General features: G+C 38.1%; 1 protein-coding gene across 2 annotated transcripts in view; it reads right to left on the reverse strand.

Annotated features, from left to right (window-relative positions):
• Positions 1-542: 542 nt before the first annotated feature.
• Positions 543-24566, reverse strand: part of DPY19L1 (dpy-19 like C-mannosyltransferase 1) — an 87069-nt gene continuing 63045 nt past the window's right edge. For both annotated transcript variants that reach the window (XM_044919956.1, XM_044919955.1), the window contains exons 15-23: positions 21512-21613; positions 16667-16738; positions 13918-13967; positions 11517-11541; positions 10854-10973; positions 9267-9441; positions 8421-8520; positions 7128-7253; positions 543-1002 (exon numbers count right to left, since the gene is read on the reverse strand). In XM_044919956.1, coding sequence (XP_044775891.1) covers positions 846-1002; positions 7128-7253; positions 8421-8520; positions 9267-9441; positions 10854-10973; positions 11517-11541; positions 13918-13967; positions 16667-16738; positions 21512-21613 — 927 coding nt within the window. In that variant the 3' untranslated portion in view covers positions 543-845. The remainder of the gene's footprint in view (positions 1003-7127; positions 7254-8420; positions 8521-9266; positions 9442-10853; positions 10974-11516; positions 11542-13917; positions 13968-16666; positions 16739-21511; positions 21614-24566) is intronic.

Genomic DNA, 24566 nt, shown 5'->3' on the forward strand with positions numbered 1-24566 from the left:
CAGTGGTTTAAAGGTATTAAAATATAAACATCTGAATAATACTAAAAACGAGAAAAATACACAATTGCCATTAAATTTTTTTTAACCAAGAATAAGTACTTTCAAAGCAACTAAACGAGTAAATGACACTTATTTGACTAAGAATGCTGGGAGAGAAAGAGGGAGAAAGGGGAGCGAGAAGACATGCTAATGCCACATGGTTGGTAACTACAGGAATTTGGTCCTGACCACTAGATCCAAGAATTTGGATTAGTAATGGGCAGGAAATGCTTCATTAACAAGAGCAACAAGAAACAAAAGAACATGAAGAAGTGAAACAGATAAGTCCACATAGCAAATACCCATGTCTGCCCCATCTGCTCTTACGGATGTGATGACAGGGGCCCAACACGACTGAGGAGCTTACGACAGTCACGGAGATGTCCAAATGACAAAAGCAAGAGGCAGAAGAGGAAGCAAGGAGCACCAAGAGTCCATAAACTAAAATCAGCCTACAACGGTCAGAACTCACGATATTTTCAGGCCTTCCTTGTCATGACCCATCATGTTTCTTTTACAGGTAGCTTTGCTCACTCACTTTAGCACAAATATTTAAGTCAGGTACAAACATATACTCATTTGCATAGCAAATTTTAAAGGGCTGCATTGAAATAGTAACCAACTGATTAAGGTATAAGTATTTTTACAATCAGAACAACATTTGAATTGACCAAACAAAATGTTTTCTATTTGAAAACAGTTACCTATAAAAGTTTTTGGGATTTGAATTAAAAACAAGGCATGAGTTATTAGCAAAACATTAAAACCATTACTGATGTACTTCTCTGTAGGTCTGTAGGCAGCAGTCATTCTTCTATAACTTCTAAGACCTTGTAAACACTGTTCTGGAATACAGTGGTGAAGTGTGGCTTGGAATCCTTCACCAAGAGGTTACATAAGGGAGGTTTCCCAACATTAGCAGGATCTTCCACGTCCCAAATTTCAGGCATACTGCACCCAGGCCTAGAGAAATTAAGGTACAGAGTAAAAATCAAAGTACATCATATATGGCAGATGAAGCAAAGCACACTTTTTAGATTCCTGCCCCCATTTCATTTTTTCTATGTAAATTAAGTTAGTTTTAAAAATCCTATTATAGTTATTTATACTTATTTAAGCTGCCATAAATTCTCTTTAGAACAAGGTGAATGCAGCAAAGTTGCCTATAAGAAAAAAGAAAAAGACATACAAAAATACATGAATTCAGTTGATCAAGAGAGATCTTGCTTAAATTCTGCCTCAGCTACTTAGCAAGAATGTGGCTTTGGATAGCTCACAGTCTCTCCCCGTATTTGTCAAATGGGGAATACCCATGACGTGGGTGTGTCATGAGGACTTAGAGAGAGAGAGAGATTGTATCTAGCTAGCACTGTGCCTGGCACACAGTTAAGAGGTTAATGTATTATATTGACTTGAAAATTATAATTGGCAGATATGCTTAGGTCACATTTATGCAACTTCCCACTACTGTCTCCTAGAATGAGTCAATTTAAAGAAAATCCAGTGGTGTTGTTCAGCTCACGTTTTAGCTAAATGCACAATTAAATTTTAAAAGCAATATATTTTATAAAGAATATCAGAACTGAAATTGGCATTGTGTGATATTTGTCCCAATAACATCTGCAGATAACTGCAACATTTTTTAAATTTTTTTTTAAAGATTCTATTTATTTGACAGAGAGAGAGACACAACGAGAGAGGGAACACAAGCAGGGGGAGTGGGAGAGGGAGAAGCAGGCTTCTCGCAGAGCAGGGAGCCCGATGCGGGGCGCGATCCTAGGACCCCCTGGGATCACGACCTGAGCTGAAGGCAGATACTTAACGACTGAGCCACCCAGGTGCCCCTGTAACATTTATTTTCAATCTAAAGCAGTGTTCTAGATATAACTGTTGGCTTTCACCAGGTTCACAAATTTCTTTTTTCTTTTTTTTTTCCTTTTTTTGGCTTTTATTACATTGAAGATTTTTATGTTCTTATATTCCAAAATGTCACTCTTTTCTTTTAGGGATGGTGATTTTTATGTCTTGTGGAAGGAATTCTTCCCTATCACGATATCATGAGAATATACATTGTGTGTTCTATGAAAGTTTTCGAGTTCTGTTTTTCACAGTTAGACCTATAACTCATCTGAAATTAATTTTTCTGTATGGTGTGAGGTAGAGATTTAATTTAATTTTTCCACTGAGATAGCCAAGAGCTCTAGGTCCATTTATTAATTATTATTTATCAAATCCATCCTTGCCCCCACTACTCATTACCTGGTATATTGCTTTCAAATCTATATTACCAATGTAATAACAGATTCAGGCAAGAATCAAAACTGGATGCAAGAACTATCTGGTGAAAGGTTGTTGAGAAAGAGGATAAACAAATGGACTCCAAGTATCTCCACAGATTTCTTATTAATTCTAAAGGAGATCTGTCCCCTTAATAGATCAAGTGATCAAACTTAGCATCACCAATGACAGAACAAAGTGATCTCTACCTCCTCAAGTGACATATGGAGAGTATACAACCCCTCTGGGGTAATTAATATTCTTGCCACAGTTTGCTCAACTAAATCTAATCATGAGGAAGGAATTAGACAAATCCAAACATGGAACATTCCTAGAAGACAACTGGCCTGAACTCTTCCAAAATATCAATAAAAACAAAAAAGGCGAAAGGGAGTTCACAATTTTTATGTGCTATTTGAGAAATTAAAAAACCAGAAAAATACAAAACACAAGAAAAATTATAGAGAATTGGCAACTGCTTATGTTTTGTCATGGTTGCTTCACTTTAAGAGAAAAAAACATTTCCAACATGTCCTTTTTATTCCCAAAGGCAGCCCCATTCCCCTGCTCTCCATGAGGCAAGCACCATGGCAGGAGTACATATGCTCTCTTTTTCTTAATAACATCTTTAATTTAAAGCTAACTACCATCCAAAAAGTGCCAAAATATAGGCCTATCAAAATAAGAAAAAAAATGAAAGTCACTGTCACTGCCAATGCCATTTCTCAGAGGTGGCTTGTGTACACAATCCAGCACACATTCTGCGAGGCCTCTTTCATCCAAGTTCAGACACAAGTGGGTACAAACATAGGCACGGATTTATATATGTAGATGCTCCTGGGTTGCTTTTACAAAAATGAGATTATTTTGGGACTCCTCACTTGACAAGAAAATGTGGCCATTTTTCCACCTCAGCACCTGAAGATCTACTTCACTCTTTTGAATAGTTGCTAGTATGTCTATGTATTAATGAACCACTGTTTCATGGATGGATATTCTGATTCCCATTTTGCCGTTGTAAAGTGATGTTGATAGAAACATTCTTGGGCCGGTACCTTTCTGCAAGCTAAACTTCTAGAAGCAGCACTATGGCTACATCACAGGGCTACACAATTTTCACTTTGCCCCTGTCAGATCATCTCCCAAAAGGTTTTACCAGTGAGTGTTCTCAAGAAGAGTGTAGAGGGCACATTTTTTGCACACCCTCCCTAACACCAGATTCTATCAACACTGAGTACTTATGACAGTAAGATTGGGCTTGGGTTCTCTACCACTTAATTTTCTCACACACGCTGAGGCCCAACCGTGACTACGTGGCTGGCTGTGGGCAGTAGAGAGCACAACACACGGGCAGAGAAAACTACCTGGCTCCGGGGTTCACCTGCTTTCAGGAGAAAGAGAAGGCTAAGAGCTGCCTTTGTGAGCTCCGTCGGCCTAAGTGAAACACCCTGTAGTCCTTATCCAGTTTCCGGAAGCTCCTCCAGGAGCCAGCCAGCCAGATCTTTAAATAGCATTATTGAAAATGGGAATGATTTTCTTCTGAATTCATGTGTTTTAATTGTATGTCAACTCTATTATTGGAATTAATGAGAAAGAAAGCAGAGAACTGAGAATAAAAGAGTAGATAATTAAAAACTCATCTACAACTTGCATTTGAGTACATTTTCGTATTGTATTTGAACACGTGGTGTCAAGTATTTAAAGAAGAATCAAGCCACACAATTAAAGCCACTGTGCTGAGATCACATAAATACAGTGCTCACCAATGTGCTGGGCACAGTTTAAGTGCTAGATGTATATTGAGTCCCTCTTCCCTTTCTTCTCCTACTGAGTCCCTACTTCCTCCCCCTGTTCTGACACACTTTTCTCTTCCAGTAACCTACAGATGTCTCAGGCATAACTGAAATGGACAGTGGAGTCCAAAGCATTAAAGAAGATCCTTCTGTCAAGAAACTCAGTTTTCCTACTGCACTAAATATTAGTCCTTCTTCCCTTTCCTCTCCTGCCTCAGTCCCCGATTTGCTTCCCTGGCAGAACAGAAACTGCAGCTTGTGTTTTGTTTCAAGGTTTAAGCAGAGTGCACCTGCCTAAGGTTTCCTGAGATTTATTATCAGCTTAAATCTTGCAGTAGATGGAGAGTGCTTTTTTAGTTACTGAGGAAAATAGATTAGAGAAAGTCACTTCCCTTAGCTTCCTCCTCTCCATTCCTGCTGGAAAAACACAACAGGGGCAAGTCAAGGTCCAGATGGGGAAATCGAGCACACACTCCCACCCCAGATTCTCAGTCTTAGTGCCCATAAGTGAGCGCTAAATGGAAATGATCCAAAGTCATTTGGATCTGCCCATCAGAACATGAGACCACTACAGTGAGGCAAATCCAAGGAGCTCCATCAACATCTTAGAATACAAAGCGCCCCAGCCTCTGCAATTCCCACATATTCAAAACACTATGCACGGTCTAGAAAAAAAATGAATAATCTTGAATCAAGGCTCATCACTAGCTTGGGGACAAAAAGGTCAAAAGCATTATTTTTATGTTCCAGTAACCTATAGGTGTCTCAGGCTGATCACTGAACTAGAGAGTGAAGCCCAAGGCAATAAAGAAGATCACAATGTGGGTGGAAATCTCTGTCAAGAAACTATGTTCTCCTAAAGGGGAACCCTCCTACACTGTTGGTGGGAATGCAAGCTGGTGCAGCCACTCTGGAAAACAGTATGGAGGTTCCTCAAAAAGTTGAAAATAGAGCTACCATATGATCCAGCAATTGCACTACTGGGTATTTACCCCAAAGATACAAAAGTAGGGATCCGAAAGGGTACGTGCACCCCGATGTTTATAGCAGCAATGTCCACAATAGCCAAACTGTGGAAAGAGCCAAGATGTCCATCGACAGATGAATGGATAAAGAAGATGTGGTATATATATACAATGGAATATTATGCAGCCATCAAAAGGAATGAGATCTTGCCATTTGCAACGACGTGGATGGAACTGGAGGGTATTATGTTGAGCGAAATAAGTCAAACAGAGAAAGACATGTATCATATGACCTCACTGATATGAGGAATTCTTAATCGCAGGAAACAAACTGAGGGTTGCTGGAGTGGGGGGTGGGGTGGGAGGGATGGGGTGACTGGGTGATAGACACTGGGGAGGGTAGGTGCTCTGGTAAGCGCTGTGAATTGTGCAAGACTGTTGAATCTCAGATCTGTACCTCTGAAACAAATAATGCAATATATGTTAAGAAAAAAAAAAAAGAAGAAGAAGAAGAAGGTAGCGGGAGGGGAAGAATGAAGGGGGGGAAATCGGAGGGGTAGACGAACCATGAGAGACGATGGACTCTGAAAAACAAACTGAGGGTTCTAGAGGGGAGGGGGGTGGGAGGATGGGTTAGCCTGGTGATGGGTATTGAGGAGGGCACGTTCTGCATGGAGCACTGGGTGTTATGCACAAACAATGAATCATGGAACACTACATCTAAAACTAATGATGTAATGTATGGGGATTAACATAAGAATAAAAAAATTAAAAATAAATAAATAAATAAAAATTAAAAAAAAAAAAAAAGAAACTATGTTCTCCCGACTGCAAATGTCAACCTACCATTCATTTACATTACAATGTCCTCATAAAATTGTTATGAGAGATGCTTGTGACTTTTTTGCCCTAAGTTTATATAACAAAGTTAATTAAAAGCGAGATTCTTATGTTCATAAGGAACTAAAACATTTTCTGAATTACAACTCTAAGAATAAGAACATTTTGTATAGATCCTGATTCAATTCAAGTCACCTGGGACCCATTCATAGGAAAATCATTCAATAATCAACAATCGTTTGAGTTTCCTTGTGGGCAATGTGGACAGCTACTGCATCACAGAACGATTCTCACTCCTGAGTCAATATTTAATTATTTTGTCTTAACACCCTTGTGTATCACTGAAATACATGGTGAGTAAGTATGATTAAGCCACAAACACAGCAACCTCCAAAGGCCTCTGTTTAAAGGGAAGTGAGAATTTTAAAAATAATAGTATTCCATAAAATACTCTTGATCTCTAATGAACTTCTCATGTCTGTGATCCTCATGGAGCCAATGCTTTGGTATTTTAAAAGCAAGCTCCTGTCATCGGCTGTCTCGTCACCCAGGTGTAAGATTTCTAAACAGTCAACTTCACAATTCATAATTGCTTTGCAGAGCTTACTAACTTTTGCTATTCTATGCTTAATGGACTTCTCTGAGTGGAAATAGTTTTTCAAACTATAAACCCAAGAGAATGTGGGTCACAGTAAAGTTAATTATTTCCCCACTCAAATTAGATGTGGAACAGCGAGAAGGAAGGGTCGCTCTGAGGTGACGCTGGGATGGGGGGCCTATCCCTCACGGACACGGTGCAGACACGTGGCACTCACAAAGGGGGCCCTCTCAGCTGCCTGCCTTACTTCATTACAGTGAGAATCGCCATTATTCGGTTGCAGACTCTGCAAGTCTTTTTAAAAGAAAATACATCCGACTTTAAGTTAGAAGTTTTTAAAAACATCAAAGGCAAATATGAGCAATTTGGGAAATTGTCAGTGCCAATATAATACCTTTAAGATAGTGTATGCATGCAAATCATTATTAAAAAAAATCTGTAATGAGTAGAAAGGAAAAAATTCCAATTCAAATAATGATATAAAAAGTTTTACCACTTATACTATGCTGAAAGTTACATATATCCCCCATATATGACGAGTAAAGCATTTGCCATAAGACTGAATTAATTTTCATGTCTTATGAATATAAAATATTAACTGTGTTGAATACTCACTTGGATCTTCTTATACACCAGGACTCTTCTAGAATGTAATAATTCACTTGTAACTTTATCAATTCTCGCTTCACTTCTTCAGCTGCTTTTCGACTATACATTGAGTAAACTATTTTCGTTCTGGCTCTTTAAAGAAAAATAATTGGGCAGAAGATTTTCAAGATTAAAAGGATGCAATCAATCTATTTGGAAGAAAGCACTGAATGGGAACAAGAAGAAAGACTACAGAAGAGTCAGGTCAAGAGAACATTCTTCACAGAGTTCCTGCTCAGGGGCATCAGGAGGTCAAAAGAAAAAGGTAGAAGCATAGCATAAGAGTCCTGGGAGAAGAGGTTCAGTTTAATGCATCCCTGCATTTCCAAACTTAGTCTTTTTGTTTGTTTGCTTGCTTGGTTTAGTTTTGTATTCTCCATGACCCCATCATACGTGAGAGTAAGTCATGCCATGTGTGGATGAACACAAACACAGCTACCAGACCACGTTAAAGCTACACCGCAGTCCCAACTATGACGCAGCCAGAACTGGCATTCACGGCTCTCTGTTTTATTCCTAGATTAAAAAACAAAACAAAACAAAAAACAAAAAAACAACAACTAAACTTATTCAACACAACTGTTCTGGAAATAAGCTTACTGAGATTGATTTTTAGTGAAAAGATTTTTTATTTATAAAATAGAAGTTTCACTGTTACACAAAAGAACAGATTAATAGGATTCACCCAGTCACTTAGGAAATGAATAGCTTGACCTAACCCAGAAATTGCATGAAAATTAAGTCTATGTCCTTTTCAAAGAGAACACAATACTCTAACTTATGAAAAATATAAAAAACAAAAACCAAGACCATTCTAGTAGGCTATATGGGTGAAAATCAGAATAAATTCAAATCTCTGAATGGGATTCCATCAACTGACTCCTCAGAATTCAAGAAAAATAGCCAAAAGGAAACCTTAATAAAAGATAGAGGCTCATGAATCTTCTGGGGAGCTTAAGGAGGGTGATGACTAATAAGGACCTGGGTGTCTTGCAATGCACTTCACCTGCAGAAGACAGACATGCTATGATTTCATTTTGCTGCCTAGTAGAGAAGAGAACCCCAGAGGTTGTAGTTTTATTGCCCAATAAACAGTTTTGTATCTGACTCAGCCCTCTTATTTCAGCATTGTTTTCTCCCCTAATTCTATAAATCCCCATTTGCCACAGCCTTCTGGAAACACTCATTATTTTACTGGTTCCCTCACTCAGGATTTGTGTGAGAAATTTGTTTTGGGTGATGTGAGAATTGTGTACTAACCTTAACCCTGCATCTTCATAATGCGGATGATTCACAATGGGCCGAAGCGCAGAGAGCTTCACACTTGCCATTGTGGGCATGGCACCTGCAAACACTGCGTCTGCAAAGCAGGAAAGACGGTCTCAGGAAGACACTCAGTGAGCGTTACAAGGGTCTCCTTCTGGTCAACTCGGTCACTTCCCAGGTGAGAAAGTGGAAGCCCAGAGAGGTTCACGACTTAAAGATTCAATGTAAGAACCAGACTGAAGTCAGCTGGCTGGTAAAATGGCTATCAGCCCCCTGGCTTGGATAAACCATTTTCTTTGGAAGTTAGAGCCTCCTCCTTTCATCAGTGAGGATTCCTGGGGCTTTGTTTGTTTGTTTGTTTGTTTTTGTAATGTCTTAGGAATCTGTCCTGCTTCTAGGAAAGAAGTTTAACGAATTGGCTAGGAAAGTTTTATAGCACCAAGGAATTCTGGGAAATGATTTAAAATTCAGTCATTTGATACTCAGATAACAACAAAATCTCCCTTGAATAAAGTGTCATATTCCATGAGTTCACTTCAAGAAGGAATGTGCAAGACTAAGATTAAAACTCATTAGGAAAATAAGCACAACAAAAATTATTTTAAATCATGCCACATAAAACTTGGGATAAATTCTGAAAAAACATTAGAATTTATGCAAAAAAGCAAAATAGGTTACTAAGAAAATATAACATTTCCTTTGTAAACCATTTAAGTAAGATTGACATCTCCCTTTTTCTGAATAATCTAGAAGCAGCACTGCTTAGAAAGAGTGAGGTCATTGGAAGTAATGTGGGTTTAAGATTTTGCTGTGGCATATAAAACTTTGGGGGAACCTTACCTGGTTTAGTACTGTATTTGATCCATTCTATAAGTTCTTCTTGTGGCAAATTGCTGAACTCCCCTACAATATTCCACTGGGTTTGCAGATTTGCTGAACCTTGTATTGACATTGCTGCTAATACGGCAAAAACAACAGCCCCAGGATGTACTTTGCAAAAGAGCCATCCAAACAGCTGAAACCAAATGCAGAATACATTGATAATTGTTAGTACAAAGCAGCCTGCATCCAATAAACAAAAGTTCTTCCCAGAGAAGAACGCAGTGTCTGGCAGACTCCCAGATAAAGGACTAATTATTCTAAGAAAAAGTTCCAGAAACAATGACCAGAGGGATTAAAGGAATTTGGCCATTAGCCTTACATAGGTGGGACATAATTTAAGAAGCGGTTCTCTCAACTTGTTCTAATTCCAGGTTCAGGTAAAGCCAGGACCACCTACATAATTTGCCAGGCCCAATGCAGAATGAAAATATGGGGCCTCTTGTTCAAAAATTATTTAGAAGTTCAAAAGAACAAGAGAAGAGCATCCAAGTAGGTGTAGGGTCCTTCTGAGGGTGGGCCATGTGTTCGCAGAGGTCCCACACCTGTGAAGCCTTCCCCGGGGCAAGGTTCTCTATCTGCAGTCATGGTGCAGGCTGGGATTTAAGACACAAGGCTTCCCATTAGCCTCCTTTCCTGTCCCAGCCTGGGGCAGTCAGGAAGAGTGGCTTCCTCCCTAAGCTGGCCTCCAGTAAGCATTGCCTCTCTAACACAACACCACCATTCTGACTGGGAACCTTGAGGCTAACTGATTTTTCCATTCAAATAGTCCACACGCAATAACACTTTGTCCCTATCATTCTCTCTTTAAGTTCTCTATATGTCTGTAGAACTAGATCCAGCTTTTTGAGGGAATATATATATATATTTTTTTGCTTTTTGATTTTTCTATTTACCATTCTACCCTCATCTCCAGAGCTTGCTGCAGATGCTTAGTAAATATTTGCTAAATGTAAGAGAGCTACTGCTGCTGCACCTTGGCTAATGGTCTGATGAAAAGGGGACACTGTGTAGAAGCATACATCTGTGGACACAGAGCAAGGAGGCAGTTAGCCAGGAAATATAAGTAGCAAATAACCAAAATGGCTAACGCTAAATTTTAAAAAGTCAAGTCAGGGATGTGCATACAAATGTATACTCAAATGAAAAAAAAATATTTTTTAGGCCTGATACCGAAAAAGAACATCTATTTGAAAGTACCTGCAACTTGAAATCACTGGTTAGAATTCTTTGGGGTAGGAATATCAAAACAACAATAAATTATTTCTACAATGAAGCTCTGTTTTCTATCAACATCTGTAGTAATCACTCATGAATTCAGCCTACACTACTTGAGTATTCATTGTACACCAAAGACTATTTTACAATAAATGACCTGCCTTGGCCTTTGCCCTTTAGGAAAGGTTAATACAAAACCATGAAGTACTTTCACTACAACAGTTTAAAGAATTTTGAGTAATTCAGTATTATTTTAGGGGGCCACTCAATAACCAAGGCGGGGGTAAAGTGATCATAGCAGCTCTAATGCCAACATAACAACCATCTTACCTGTCTTGAACAGATCAAGGAAGCCATAACACACATGTGTGGTGTCAAGAAGAGTTTTAGTCTCATAATCAAGATACCGAGGACTGTATATGCTAACAGTTGCAATGCATGATAAACTAGCTGAAAGAAAGAGAAAATATTTTTTCACTCCTACTATTTGTGAAGTTTAATATATTGTTAAATAGATGAATATCCAGAAAAGGGTGCTTTTTCTTAGTAACAATATTGTGGTTTCTGAAATAAACGAGTCTTAAAATTCACTTTCAAACTGCTCTATCCTTTTTTTTTTTAATCTTTTAAAAGACGAGGGAGGGAGGGAGGGAGGGAAGGGAAAGGGAAAGGGAAAGGGAAAGGGAAAGGGAAAGGGAAAGGGAAAGGGAAAGGGAAAAGAAGGAAGAAAGAAAAACAGGTGGCATCACCAGGAGAGGGAAGCAGCAACCATTCACACAATAAACCAGATCATAGTGAGGATGATCAGAGCAGATGAAATGGGCTTCCTACTTAACTGCTTTAACAAATGAATGGTCGTGTTTGTAACAGTCTCATAAAAACCCATACAGACCTATTTTGAAGATGATTAGTGACAATTACCAATACTTAAAAACTGGAACTAGAAAGAAAAGTCCAAATATATACAAAATTTTAGTAATATTGAGTCTTTACCTCTCCATGATCAAACTGGTGTTTTCTGAAATGGAATAAGAAATACTACTATTGAATCATTACTGAAGCATTTACTTCAATTATTTGCATTATTATCTTACAAATATGAGTTTTACAACTTGTATAATATTCCAAGGACGCATATATGTAAATAAAAATAACTAACAGTTACGAACCAAAACTGGTGCCACAATCTTTTAAAAGACAGTTGATTTTGCATACCCTGCACATTTGACTACATGGACAATTACTGGCTCAACAAAAGGCACACTGTGGTGTATGAGATACCTCCCTGGGGATATTCTGGCAAAGCAGGGAGTGAAGGGAAGCCTGAAGCCTTCATACTTCCATACCCCTGCTTCTCTTCACCAGTGGTCCCTGAGCTCCCCCATAAACTGTAGCTGCTACAGAGATCATTTAGGAAACCACACATGAAAGATGTTTTCAGCAGCGGCTATGGAATATACAAATAGCCACTTTAGTTTTGCTTGACAGTTTCAATTTCCCGAGCAGGATACATGCTTAAAGGCCCATATACCCTCCCTACATCTCCCTCTGACCCCACACCACCCCTTCCCGGCCATCCCATTTCAATTATCATCACAGTGGTGCCAGCAATTTTTTGAAAATGGTAATCTAGTCATGCCAATTCCTTACTTAAAACCCTCCAGTGGATTCCTTTTGTAATGAGAATAAACTCTCAAAGCCTTACCATGCTGCACATGTTCTTCCTACTTCTCGTTCTTGAAACTCATTGTCTACCACGTTCCCTCTTGGTCACCGTGCTCCAGTCACACAAGACTAATCTTACTCCCGCAAACATCAGAGAGACTCCCATATTCAGTGCCCCTCTCCATAATCACTCCTACTCCATTTCCCTGTCTTATCTCCTCAAAAGTGAACACAGTTCACTGGTTTGATTACCATCTGTCTCGCCCTACCAAAATGAACCCCTCGGGACTACAGGGTACAAACCCACCCATCCTCAATTTCATTGAGCACTGATAACACTGGAGATACAGCAGGAAATAAGACAGGAAAATACCTTTGCCCTCAAAGAGCTTACATAGAAGTCAAGAGAGACAAACAAAAAGCAAAGGAGCAAAAGTCACACGGTGATTAAGTACTGTGGAGAGAAAGGAAGCAGGGCAAAAGGTGCCAGGAATGCTGGGTGACCAGGAAGGTGTATGTCAATCTATATGGTCACCAACTGAGTGACATGTGAGCAAGGCCTGAAGGAGTGGAGGGTTTGAGGTTGAGCATCCCTCAGGCAGAGAGAGAGACAGTACAGAGCCCCATAGCAGGAAGGTCCTTAAGGGGTTAACTCCAAAGACAGCAAGACTAGAGAAGAGCGAGGTGGAAGACAATGGTGGTGCCCCAGGAGACAGGCAGCACACCAGTGTTCAAGTATAAAGGGTGATAAATGCTGAGAGAGAAGATAAAGCATGAGATAACGGCGAATAACAAGCAAGGAGACAAGGAATCTCCTCAGAAGTGATGGTCAGGAAAGGCTTCTTGAAGGAGGTGGCGTTTAAACAAGAATTAAAGGAGTGGGTCACATGCAGAGCCAGGCTGTGGGGAGCGGAGGGCACAACCAGGGCAAAACTGCAGAGGCAGGAAACAAGCCGCCATGGTTAAAGAACAGAAAGCAGGTCCATGGGACATGTAGCAGAAAAGAGAAAAATGAGAATTTATTTTTCTCTCAGTTGCCTCTTTGTGTCCTTCACTCATTTTTCTAATGGGGTTTTAGCATTTTTCCTATTAATTTGTAGAAGTCCTTTATGTATGCCAGTCATTAGTCCGTTGTCGTATATTGTGAATATTTTCCCCAATTTGTCTTTTTCTTTGAACAATGTTGACAGTATCTTATCAAACCAAAATACTTATCTGGTCAGCCTTTTCAATCTTTCCTTCTAGCTTACAGGTTTTATGTCATACTTAACAAGGCCTCTCTAATGCTAAAATTCTAAAAATAATCTCTTGGTTAATATTGGGATTTTATTTTTTTCCTACATTTAAATCTTTGCTCCATCTGAAATTTAGTTTGTGTAAAACATGAAGTATGGAATCAGTTTTATATTTCCCTGCTCTTCTCTCAAAAGACAGTCCATTGGTCCTAAAACCATCAACAGAATAATTTATTTTCCCTGCTAAACTGAGCACAAAGCTATGTCCTTCACATATAGATTATGTGTAGGCCTACCGTAGGAGTGTACAGATGGAATTTGAAGTATGAATAAGTGATGTTCTGAGCTCTGCACAGATAGGGAATAATGAGAAAAGCAAAGAGGAATGACAATCGAAAACACCAGTTATCAAATGTTGAGTGCAACATGAACTATAAAAATACATCGTAAATATCTACTTAATAATGTAACAAAATGATTAATAGCATATTTACCTTATATGTGCCTGTTGTTTAGTTAAGACACCCCACATGTCACTAATAATCTGCAAATAGATTTTTTAACACTTTAGAAGAGCTGTGTTGGGAAAAACAAAATTTCAACTAAAGTATCTTCTAAACTTTCAAACTTCTACTTAAAAATATGAGAAGTATGGAGCTAAGAGATAACTCAGGACATAATTATAACACCATACTCTTCCATTTATACAGTACTTGATCATATCTAATAGCCAACAGCCCTGTACTGTAGATTGTATTATCCTCATTTTGTAAATGAGCAACAGGTTCAGATGGATTAAATGATCTCCCAGAAGGTGGACAACAACCAGGAGGCATTGCTAAACCCTGAAACCTGACCTTCTTTCTGGCTTCCAGTTCACATGCAGAATTCCACCAGGCCAAGGTTGTTGGCGATGCCTCTCCTTAATCATATATACACATATCTGGACAACAGGCTCAGAGACTGATAAGGACAACTAACCAAACACTGAGTTTGCATATTGAGCAGCAACTGGAAGGTCATCTAATCTGAATCCTATCCCCAGTGTGGGTGTCCTCTAGGACACCGCTGACAGGTTTTCATCCAGCTCTTGGAAGAACCACCCAACTGCTGCTTGAGTCTGTAACACTTTCCTAGTCAGCCCAGATCAATTCTGGTCAAAAATCCTTCCCCCTAGAATTGGCCATGACTCTAAAGAGCCAAAACGAGTGTAATCTTATTTCCAAGTGGCAGGCTTTTAAATATTTGAAAATAATTATCCTTTTTCCCTTTGAATCCTTCTTCTTTAAATCAAACATCTCAGTTTGCATCATCTCTAGCCATCCAGGTTGCTGTCTTTTTAATGCATTCTGAATTGCCAACGTTGGTATTCTTTGATTACCTACTGGGTGCACACCCACATAAAGTATGCAAAAGGCAAAGGAAGCACAGAGTGGCACAGAGCAGAAACTGACTGACTATAAACTCATTAGATTTGAAAAGCTTGTGGGACTACAAAGCTGAACACGACACAACACCCAGTAAGGGGGGAAAGGTGCCGAGTTTGATTTTTGCTATTCCCTTGCTTTTTAATGGACATGATGTGAGGCTGGCAACAACCTCTCTGATCTTCTAAAGCTGCATCTGTCAAAATGGAGATAATAATATCCCCTACAGGGCTGTCAAATAAGCAGGTGCAATAATACATGTGATATGTTCAGGGAGAGTACAAATATATAATGTGAACAATAATTATAGTACAGAATATTCTACAAATATATAACACTGTGTTAACACAGAAATTACTAACTACGAATCAGAAAACCTTTAGGGTCTATCAGCTGTTTTTTGATTACAGATTAATCTTTATTCATTCTCTTAAAACACTTGCAGTTACAGAATTCACCAACTATTAAAAGAAAAAAGAGAATATCATACCTGCTCTTGGCTAAAGACTGGAACTTCCCTGACCTGATTTAAATCTGGGCTTAGAATTTCATTATCAAAGCCAAGTTGGGAGTCTAACAATTTTATCGATGTTGGTAATACATTATTAATATTTTATTTTTTTGATCAGTAACAATAAACTCGATCCAGGAGTTTGTGAGCAACGCACAGATGACTTAGAATGGCATATATTAAATATTTTAGTGAAATATTACATAAAGCTAAAAGTCAGTCAGTAATAATTTACAAAGAGAAAAATAACTGTATCTGGGTCAATATGGTCTCTTTGATCATGTCTTTCAAAAATACATGACTACCAAAATTCGAGCCATCCTTTTCCTATGTCTATTTTATGCTGGCAGATAGTAGAATATTTTTAAGGCTCGTAAATGTTCATCAAGGGCTAGGAGTAAGAAAATACAGAATATGTTTCAACAAATCCATATAAAACATCATGTCATATTAACATGTAACTTAATATACTTAACTATTAGGTAGAAACAAGAAAGTGCTTTATTATAAGAAAGAGCTCTTAAAGAGAGTAGGAAAAATGAAAGGGGGGAATTGGAGGGGGAGACAAACCCTGAGAGACTCTGGACTCTGAGAAACAAACTGAGGGTTCTAGAGGGGAGGGGGTGGGGGTATGGGTTAGCCTGGTGATGGGTATTAAAGAGGGCACGTTCTGCATGGAGCACTGGGTGTTATACGCAAACAATGAATCATGGAACACTACATCAAGAACTAATGATGTAATGTATGGTGATTACCATAACATAATAAAATTTAAAAAATAAAAAAAAAGAGCTCTTAAAGAGCGCCTGGATGGCTCAGTCAGTTGAGCATTTTGGTTTTGGCTCAGGTCATGACCTCAGGGTCATGAAATCGAGCCCTGCATCTGGCTCTGCACCCAGTGGGAGTCTGCTTGAGATTCTCTCTCTCTCCCTCTGCCCCTCCCCTCTAGCCCACTCTCTAAATAAATTAATTTAAAAAAAAAAGAAAGAGCTCTTAAGTGACAGGCCTTTTCTTAATTTTATTTTATTATGTTAGTCACCATACAATACATCATTAGTTTTTGATGTAGTGATCCACAATTCATTGTTTTCGTGTTAACACCCAGTGCTCCATACAGTACGTGCCCTCCTTAATACCCATCACCAGGCTAATCCATCCCCCCACACCCTTCCCCTCTAAAACCCTCAGTTTGTTTCTCAGAGTCCATAGTCTCTCATGGTTCATCTCTCCCTCCGATTTCCCCCCTTCATTTTTCTCTACGGTCACACCACCCTGAACGCGCCCGATCTCGTCTGACAGACCTACCTTTTTAACTATTGCAATAAACACAACCAGAACGACTGGAAGCAACAATGTCTTTGTATACCTCAGTGGAGTCTGAAATTCAAAGAGATGTTTTGAAAATATGATTTTCAGATAAATTTCATTTTAAATAATGAACAAAATGAATTTTAATAAGTATAAACAGAGTCTTCACCCATCTAGGGTCCATCCAATATATCCACTTACTCCCATCATAAAAATGAAGATGCATTTCCATAGAAACAAACTTCCCCAAAATGTTGAGTTGAAAACACAAATAAACACAGTCCCCAAACACTTGTAAGTATAAAATGTGACTGGGACTGAAAAGATTATTGTTCCCTCTTTGCACACTACTTTTCTAACTAGAGAACTCAACTTAATATTCACCTAAGGTCAGCAGAACTCCTTTAAATGGCATGCGCTTTTCCTGTACATTTGGTGGGGGATAAAAATCTTAACCATCATCCCAAGAGACACACACACACAAAATAATGACCAATGTTTACAAGAGAAATAAAAACATTTTTACCTTTTCTTAATAAGAACCACAGAAACATTTAATAACAAACCCCTACACATTGCAATCCTATACATTTCTCAATCATTTGACGTCACAATCTTAACTCTAGGCTTGAAATTTCTCAATTGCAATTGATTTGCTTACCACCAACATTTACCCTCACAAAAATAATCTTGTATTATTGAGTTAAATAATGTATACTTTCCCAAATACGTTTATCAAGAGGAATCTAGCTTTAACCGTATTAAAAAACACTGGTACATTTTAATCCTACAAAATATAAGGAGTATTTTCTGACTTTCCCTCTAATTAGTCCACTTTTCTTGCTTGTTATTCTGTATTAGAAAAGTAATTTTGATAATTTATTAACCCCAAATGCATACTTCACAGTTAGAAGTCCCATTAAAAGAAGATTTTTTGTTTTTATTTTACTATTTACCTTTATAAACATTTGCACAGTACTTAATCTTTTAAAATACATTTATTTCTATTTTGTAAATTTGTAATTGTCTTAACCTAATCAAAAATCATATAATCAAAAGTATTTTATTATTCAAAAATTTAGATATTTGCTAATAACAACTAACAATAAATGTAAGAAAAGTTGTGAGATATAGGGTTTACCTTAAAAAGGCAATGTGTCAAAATTGCTTTTAAAGTATTTAACAAAATTTAACAAAGAATTCAAACAATTTTAAAATTATATTCCAAAACTTTGTTTTTGTTTTTAAGATTTTATTTATTTATTTGACACAGAGAGAGAGAGAGAGAGAGAGAACAAGCAGGGGAAGGGACAGAGGGAGAGGGAGAGGCAGGCTCCCTGATGAGCAGGGAGAGCCCTATATGGGGCTTGATCCCAGGACCCTGGGATCATGACCTGAGCCGAAGGCAGTCGCTTAACCACTGAGCCACCCAGGTGCCCCTCCAAAACTTTGTTTTAAAAGTATTTTTTAGGGGCGCCTGGGTGGCTCAATCGTTAAGCGTCTGCCTTCCGCTCAGGTCATAATCCCAGGGTCCTAGGATCGAGCCCTGCATTGGGCTCCCTGCTCAGTGAGAAGCCTGCTTCTCCTTCTCCTACTCCCCCTGCTTGTGTTCCCTCTCTCCCTGTTTCTCTCTCTCTGTCAAATAAATAAATAAAATCTTTTTAAAAAAAAGGTATTTTTTAATATTTCTCATAAAAATAAAAAATCAGATTAGCATCAAACTTTGACAGCAACACTTAGGCTGGAAGATGGTGGGGTAATTTATTTAAGACAGTCAAGGAAAACCCCTTGAGCCGAAGATTCTGCATCTAGCCAGACCTTCCTGTATAAAAGCCACTGATAAAATATTTGAACATGTAAAAACTCAAGGATTATGGCTCCTATGGCCCTTCCTGAGGAATCCACTGCAGAGCAAGCTTCACCCAATCAAGAAATGGCAGGAGAGGCTTCAATCCCAGAACATGCAGCATTAAAAACACCAACCTACAGAACTGCGACAAGGACAGGGATGTAAAGGGGACAGAACAGCATGAGTGGTCACGTGTGCAGACACTGAACGTGCAATGGGACTCTTACAGTGGGGTCAGAGGGGAGAGTATATGGGAAGTAAAATAATGTCACGGATTATAGTATTACAATAAATTAGAAATGGGGGGAAGTAGTGGAGGAACAAGAAGGGACTAAGATCAGTATAACTCTCAGCAGGAAACCAAGAGAAGGGACTCGACTTAATATACAAAGTATTAATATAAAGGGAACAAAATTATACAATTTCCTCAATTCCAAAAGATCCATCAGATAGGGTGTATGCACAAGGACAAATGCAAATGAAACAAACCACACAGGGAGAGGGGTATGCGTGTGTATACATGCGTGTGTGCTACTAGAATTACAAGTTCCTTTTCTACGAATGTTTGGTTTTATTCTAAGCATAAAAGTTATATATGCTCATCGTGAAAACTAAAAATGCAGAAAAAATAAAGACAACAACCAGTTTCACATGTTAATCAGTTATCAGCATTTCCTCCCCAATGGGTTGTCTGTTCATATCCTTCCCCCATTTCTACATATGTGTGTGGGAGTGGGGATGTATTTTTGGTGGTGGAGAAGGGTAAGAGTCCTCAGTAATTTTTTACTGATTTGGACAATCTCCTATACTTACTACATTAATCCCTAGATTCATTTGTTATATTTATGGCAAGAGTCATCCCAGTTAGTCATCTGCTTTTTAATTTTTATAATATTTAAGGTACAGATGTTTTAAGTTACACGCAGTCAAATCTATTAATCATTCTCATATGTGCTTTGCACTGCTATTATGCTCATTAAAAAAATGAAGCTAATACTCATTGAAATGTCTCTCAAATTTTTCAGGCTTCATTTAATATTGACACGTTAATTAACTGAATTGAAGTTTATTGCATAATGTGACACAAGGCTTTAACCTGACTCCTCACCCCAAATCCCATGTTTCAAATAATATTTATGAAATAATGCACTTTTTAACTATTTATCTGTGCTTCTCTCTTCATTTCATTATTAAGTAAATACACATAAACATAGTCAAGTACATACACATGGATCTATCCAAGCGTTGTCTATTTTTGGCCATAAAAATGTTCCTGTCTTAGTATCCTTGTACTTTAAATAGTGTTGCTGTTTCCATATCTAGAAAGGAAAGATCCCCCTCATTGTTTTTACTTTACCTTAAAGCAGAATACAATTGAAATATGATTATTGTTGAAAATTTTGAAGATGCAAATTGCAAAACAAGTTAATCATTATCTCTCCAGCCAAAAACCACTGTTAAAACTTTGCTCTCTTATACCTTATTCTATGTGTGTTAACTATAGGTCAATACGGCCATACCATTTTGTTCATTCCATTATACAGGTCTTTCCGTATCAGTATAATATCATGGGAAACTGTTCCGTTTTCCCCAGTGTATGGCTGTGTCAGACAATGGACGCCTTCTCTGAACTGGCACCATACTGTCTCTACTGCACAGGCCCTGTGAAGCTACCTATGGAGATGCGGCAGAGCAGGCTGCAAACAGCTCTGCTGTCGTCTTCAAATTAACTGACGTCATGCTATGCCTCAATAAATTTCTTCTATCATCTAACTGATGGTGCATACTCTCAGGTTACAGTGGCATGAATATCCTCCATAATGTCAAAGGACCTCCGCCATATCCTAATGGTCTGCCGATGTTTACCTTCTATTTCCTTCACCACTTGCTTGAAGGAGTCTTGATTTTCTATGAACATGCATTTGAATGTCTTGGAAGACACTCTTCCTTAGTTTCTTTCAGTGGGCTCAACACTATCATTCATACACTATTTATTAGCCACTATGTGTCGAAATTTGCCAGAACCTGGGAATGAAGACTGACAGGTCACTGAAGTAAACAGTCCATCTGCAGCACATGCTCAATTCAGAATGTCTGGTTGATAGGAGTTTGCAGTGTGGTACACTATCATCCCCTGGTCTGTAACTCAGGACACAGAGGTAACCACCCAACGGGAATCAAAGGGAAACAGAGTATTGTTGACCAGTGTAAGACATACACACACATAGCTTTGCAGGAAAATGTTTCACAGAAAATAAAATATCATAATAAATTGGGGCCACATGGGTGGTGTTAAAAAAGACACACATACATATATACATGCTTGTTGAACCAAACCAGCTCACTGATTGCTGCAAAATAATATTTTATATAAAATATCATTAAAATATCAAAGTACTTCCCTACATATCTCATTTGGTCCTCACAATATCTTTTTGCAGCATACCACTAGGAACTGGTAAGCTATTACAGAAAATCAAATGAGAGTCGCTTGTCCAAGAACATCAAGTAGTACTGCAGACTTCCATCTCACAATCCCCCACACTACTCTCTGGTTTCTTTTTAAGCATCTGAATATAGTTTTAGAAAGAAAAACATCGTTGGAATGAAGAACTTGTACTCAATGATATTTCAAAGCAATGAGATCATTCAAATCAACAACCACTGAGTAAATGGAAATGTGAGAGCTTGAGAGCAGCACCGAATTAATGCTATCCCTGAAAAGAGGCGACTTGAAGTGCTTCTGTGTTTACTCATCCAAAACACTATTGCTAGTCTGAATGCTTGCTTCTAAATTATCAAAATGAGAAAAGACCAGACATTTCGGGATGCCATACTAACGGAAGTAGGGATGTCCTCCTCCAAACCATCATTTTCCATTCCTTCCCACTGAGGTAACAGCACAGAGGAGAGTCTGAGATAACAGGAGCACCCTTCATGAAAAATGAATAGACCAAAGCCTGAGGAAGGAAAATTAAGAAATTGCATCTTACCTCCTTTTCCATAAAGTCAAACTCCGCTGCACAGGTATACAATAAAGTATCAAAATCCTTGTAACTGAAGAATTTTGATGTTAATAAGTTGCCAATATGAGCCTAGGAAGGAAGAAAGTGAGGTACCATTAGATTATGCCATATACTGTAGTAGCGCACTTCAATCTTAATAGTATCTAAAAAAAGCTTCCACTACGTCATCGCAGAGCTCGCTGTTCCGATGCCAGGCTTGCTTCCGTTAAAGCGCTGCAAGCTCACGGTTCCTCCTTCTCTTGCTGGCAAATGACAGCTCCCGGCAACACCCGCCTTCCACGATCCGTCATCAACACACCGAAGGCTTTTTATCCGTGGGTTTTCCCTGCTCAGTGTGCTAAACCTGACAAAATACACTATACAACATCTCCTTTTCCAGAGCCTACCAGGAGGGGCAGGCTTGGTAACACACACAGACATCTGTCAATCCTAAGGGACAAAGTACAATGGAGTGAAAGAAAAGAAAACATGAGTATCGATTTCTGAAAAGGGGATTGAGGGATGCCTGGGTGACTCAATCGGTTAAACATCTGACTGTTGCTCACAGCTCAGGTCAACCTCAGGGTTGTAAACTCAAGCCCCAAATTGGGCTCCATTAAAAAAAAAAAGACTGAAATAAGTAGAAAATGGGCAGGCCTTGGAATAAAATCCACCTTTGAATGATGATCAATTATCTGTGTGATTCTTTACATGCTACCAAGTGCTCTCACATCATCTCATCTACTTCCCACAAAAAGCCATATGAGGAAGGTGGGAGTATCTGCAATTAACAAATGAGAAAACACTTGCCAAATTTTTAATTCATTATTGTGTAAAAAAGCAAGAACCAAACAAAAAGAGGGAAATTATATAAAACAAACCATAGCTAAAATCCTAAATGATACGTATATGAAGCAGGGGGGCTCCGGGAGAGTAGGAACTAAGGGGTGGTGGGAATGTGCTAAAGAATTCCAAAATACTTTACTTTGTTGGGGAAGAAGTGTATGCTGATAAGTTTAAGAAATCAAAAGGGAGAATATACAGTGCCTTAAATAGCATAAGAAAACTATCCAATGAAGAGGAGAAAAAAATCTAAAAAAGCAAGTAAAATAGATGGAAACTCTCAAACAAAATAGAAGAAATAAGTCCCAGTATAATGGTAATTGCCATATACGTAAAGACCTTAAATTCGCAAATTAAAGGACAGATGCTCAAACTGGGCTTCAGGGATAAAATTCAAATTTATATTGTCCACAAGAGACATGTTTAAAACAAAAGTATGTAGAAAGGCTGAAAATGGAAGAGGACAACAAAATAAGATAAATTGAACCAAAGAAATCTAGGTTAGCAATTGTAACATCTCACAAAACAAATATATGGAAAGAGACAACAAATGACATCATACACTAATGAAATGAAAAGCAAAGCAAGGTCATACTATCATGAATATATGTGCAGTTCACAGTATGGATTCAAAGTATATAGAGAGCTGAAAACACTGTAGGAAGAAATAGATAAGTTGACCGTGGTCACTGGAAATGTTAAATATTTCCCTCTAAAACAGAAAGAGCAGACAGATGTTAACATAACACCAGAATATTATTATTAATATGCTCGTGGAAAATATAAACTTCACGAGAGAATACATGTTACTTTTGACCATAAATAAAATATTTTTTAAATGTTCACATACCATACCACAATACATTTCAAAGAACTGATGTAATACAAATTATTTTTTTTCTAATCATAAATGCAATAAAATTGTAAAATGACTAGAAATGGCTTTAAAAATCTTTTTGGCTAGAAACTAAATAACATAAAACTTAATAACCTTCAGACTAAAAAGAAAATCTCAAAATAGTTAATTTGTAAGACACAGAAAAAAGTATTACTAATAGGGAAATTTATAGCTTTAAATGCATTTACCAGAAAATAAAAGAGGTTGAAAACAAAAGAGCCAAGCACTTTCCCTCGAGCATTAGAAAAAGCTACATAACAAGCACAAAGACATAAGAAACAAGGATGACACAATTTGGTGAAAAAGAGAAACTCAGCAAAACCAGAGGACTCAAAAAAGGGTGGTACTTTGAAAATATTAATATAATAAATAGACAGCAGGAAAAACAGCACACACAAAACCCCCCCCCAAAAAACAGCTCTTGATAGGAGACTAACACAATACTGATTCTGAATCCAAACAAGGAAAATAAATAAAAGAACATAAAAGACCATTTCACATACATGCAAAAATTTTAATAGGAATTTTCACTAACTGAATCCTACAATAATTTTTTTTAAAAAACATGATTCATTTGATGACATATATGAAATGGGTAAATTTCCTCCAAAGACATAAACCACCAATAACTTCCTAAAGAAAGTGGATTTGTAGCAGAAAATTCTCTCATGAAGAAAACTCCAGGCCCTGAAGGCTTACTGTCAAATTCTATCAAACACTGTAGGAAGAAATAGTATCACCTCTATATAAATTCTCTTTGAAATAGGAGATTGGGGGCGCCTGGGTGACTCAGTCAGTTGAGCAACCAGCTCTTGATTTTAGCTCAGGTCATGATCTCAGGGTCATGAGATGGAGCCCCACATCCGGCTCCACACTCAGTGAGGAGCCTCCTTGAGATTCTCTCCTTCTGTCCCTCCCCTGCCCTGCATGCACACACACACATGCGTGTTCCCTCTCTAAAACAAATGAATTAATTTTTAAAAAAAAGAAATAGGAGATTGAACACTGCCCAAGGATTTTAGGAAGCTAGCATTACCTTGAAACCAAAGCCAGACAGAAACATTGTAAGAAATAAAACGAGAGACTAATATCCCTTATAAATATAGATAAAAATCCTTAAAAATATTAACCACCAAATCCAACAATATATAGAAAGAATAATATATTGTGAGCAAGTGAGGTTGTCCAAGAAATACAAGGCTGGATCAACACTCAAGAATCAATGAAAATGGGGACTTCCCAAAGTGGAGGAGGAAACTGACAAATCCCCTCCCCCAATGACACCTATAAAATTGGACAAAA

This window comes from Neomonachus schauinslandi, chromosome 12, assembly GCF_002201575.2.
Source record: "Neomonachus schauinslandi chromosome 12, ASM220157v2, whole genome shotgun sequence".
In the NCBI taxonomy this organism is placed as follows: domain Eukaryota; kingdom Metazoa; phylum Chordata; class Mammalia; order Carnivora; family Phocidae; genus Neomonachus; species Neomonachus schauinslandi.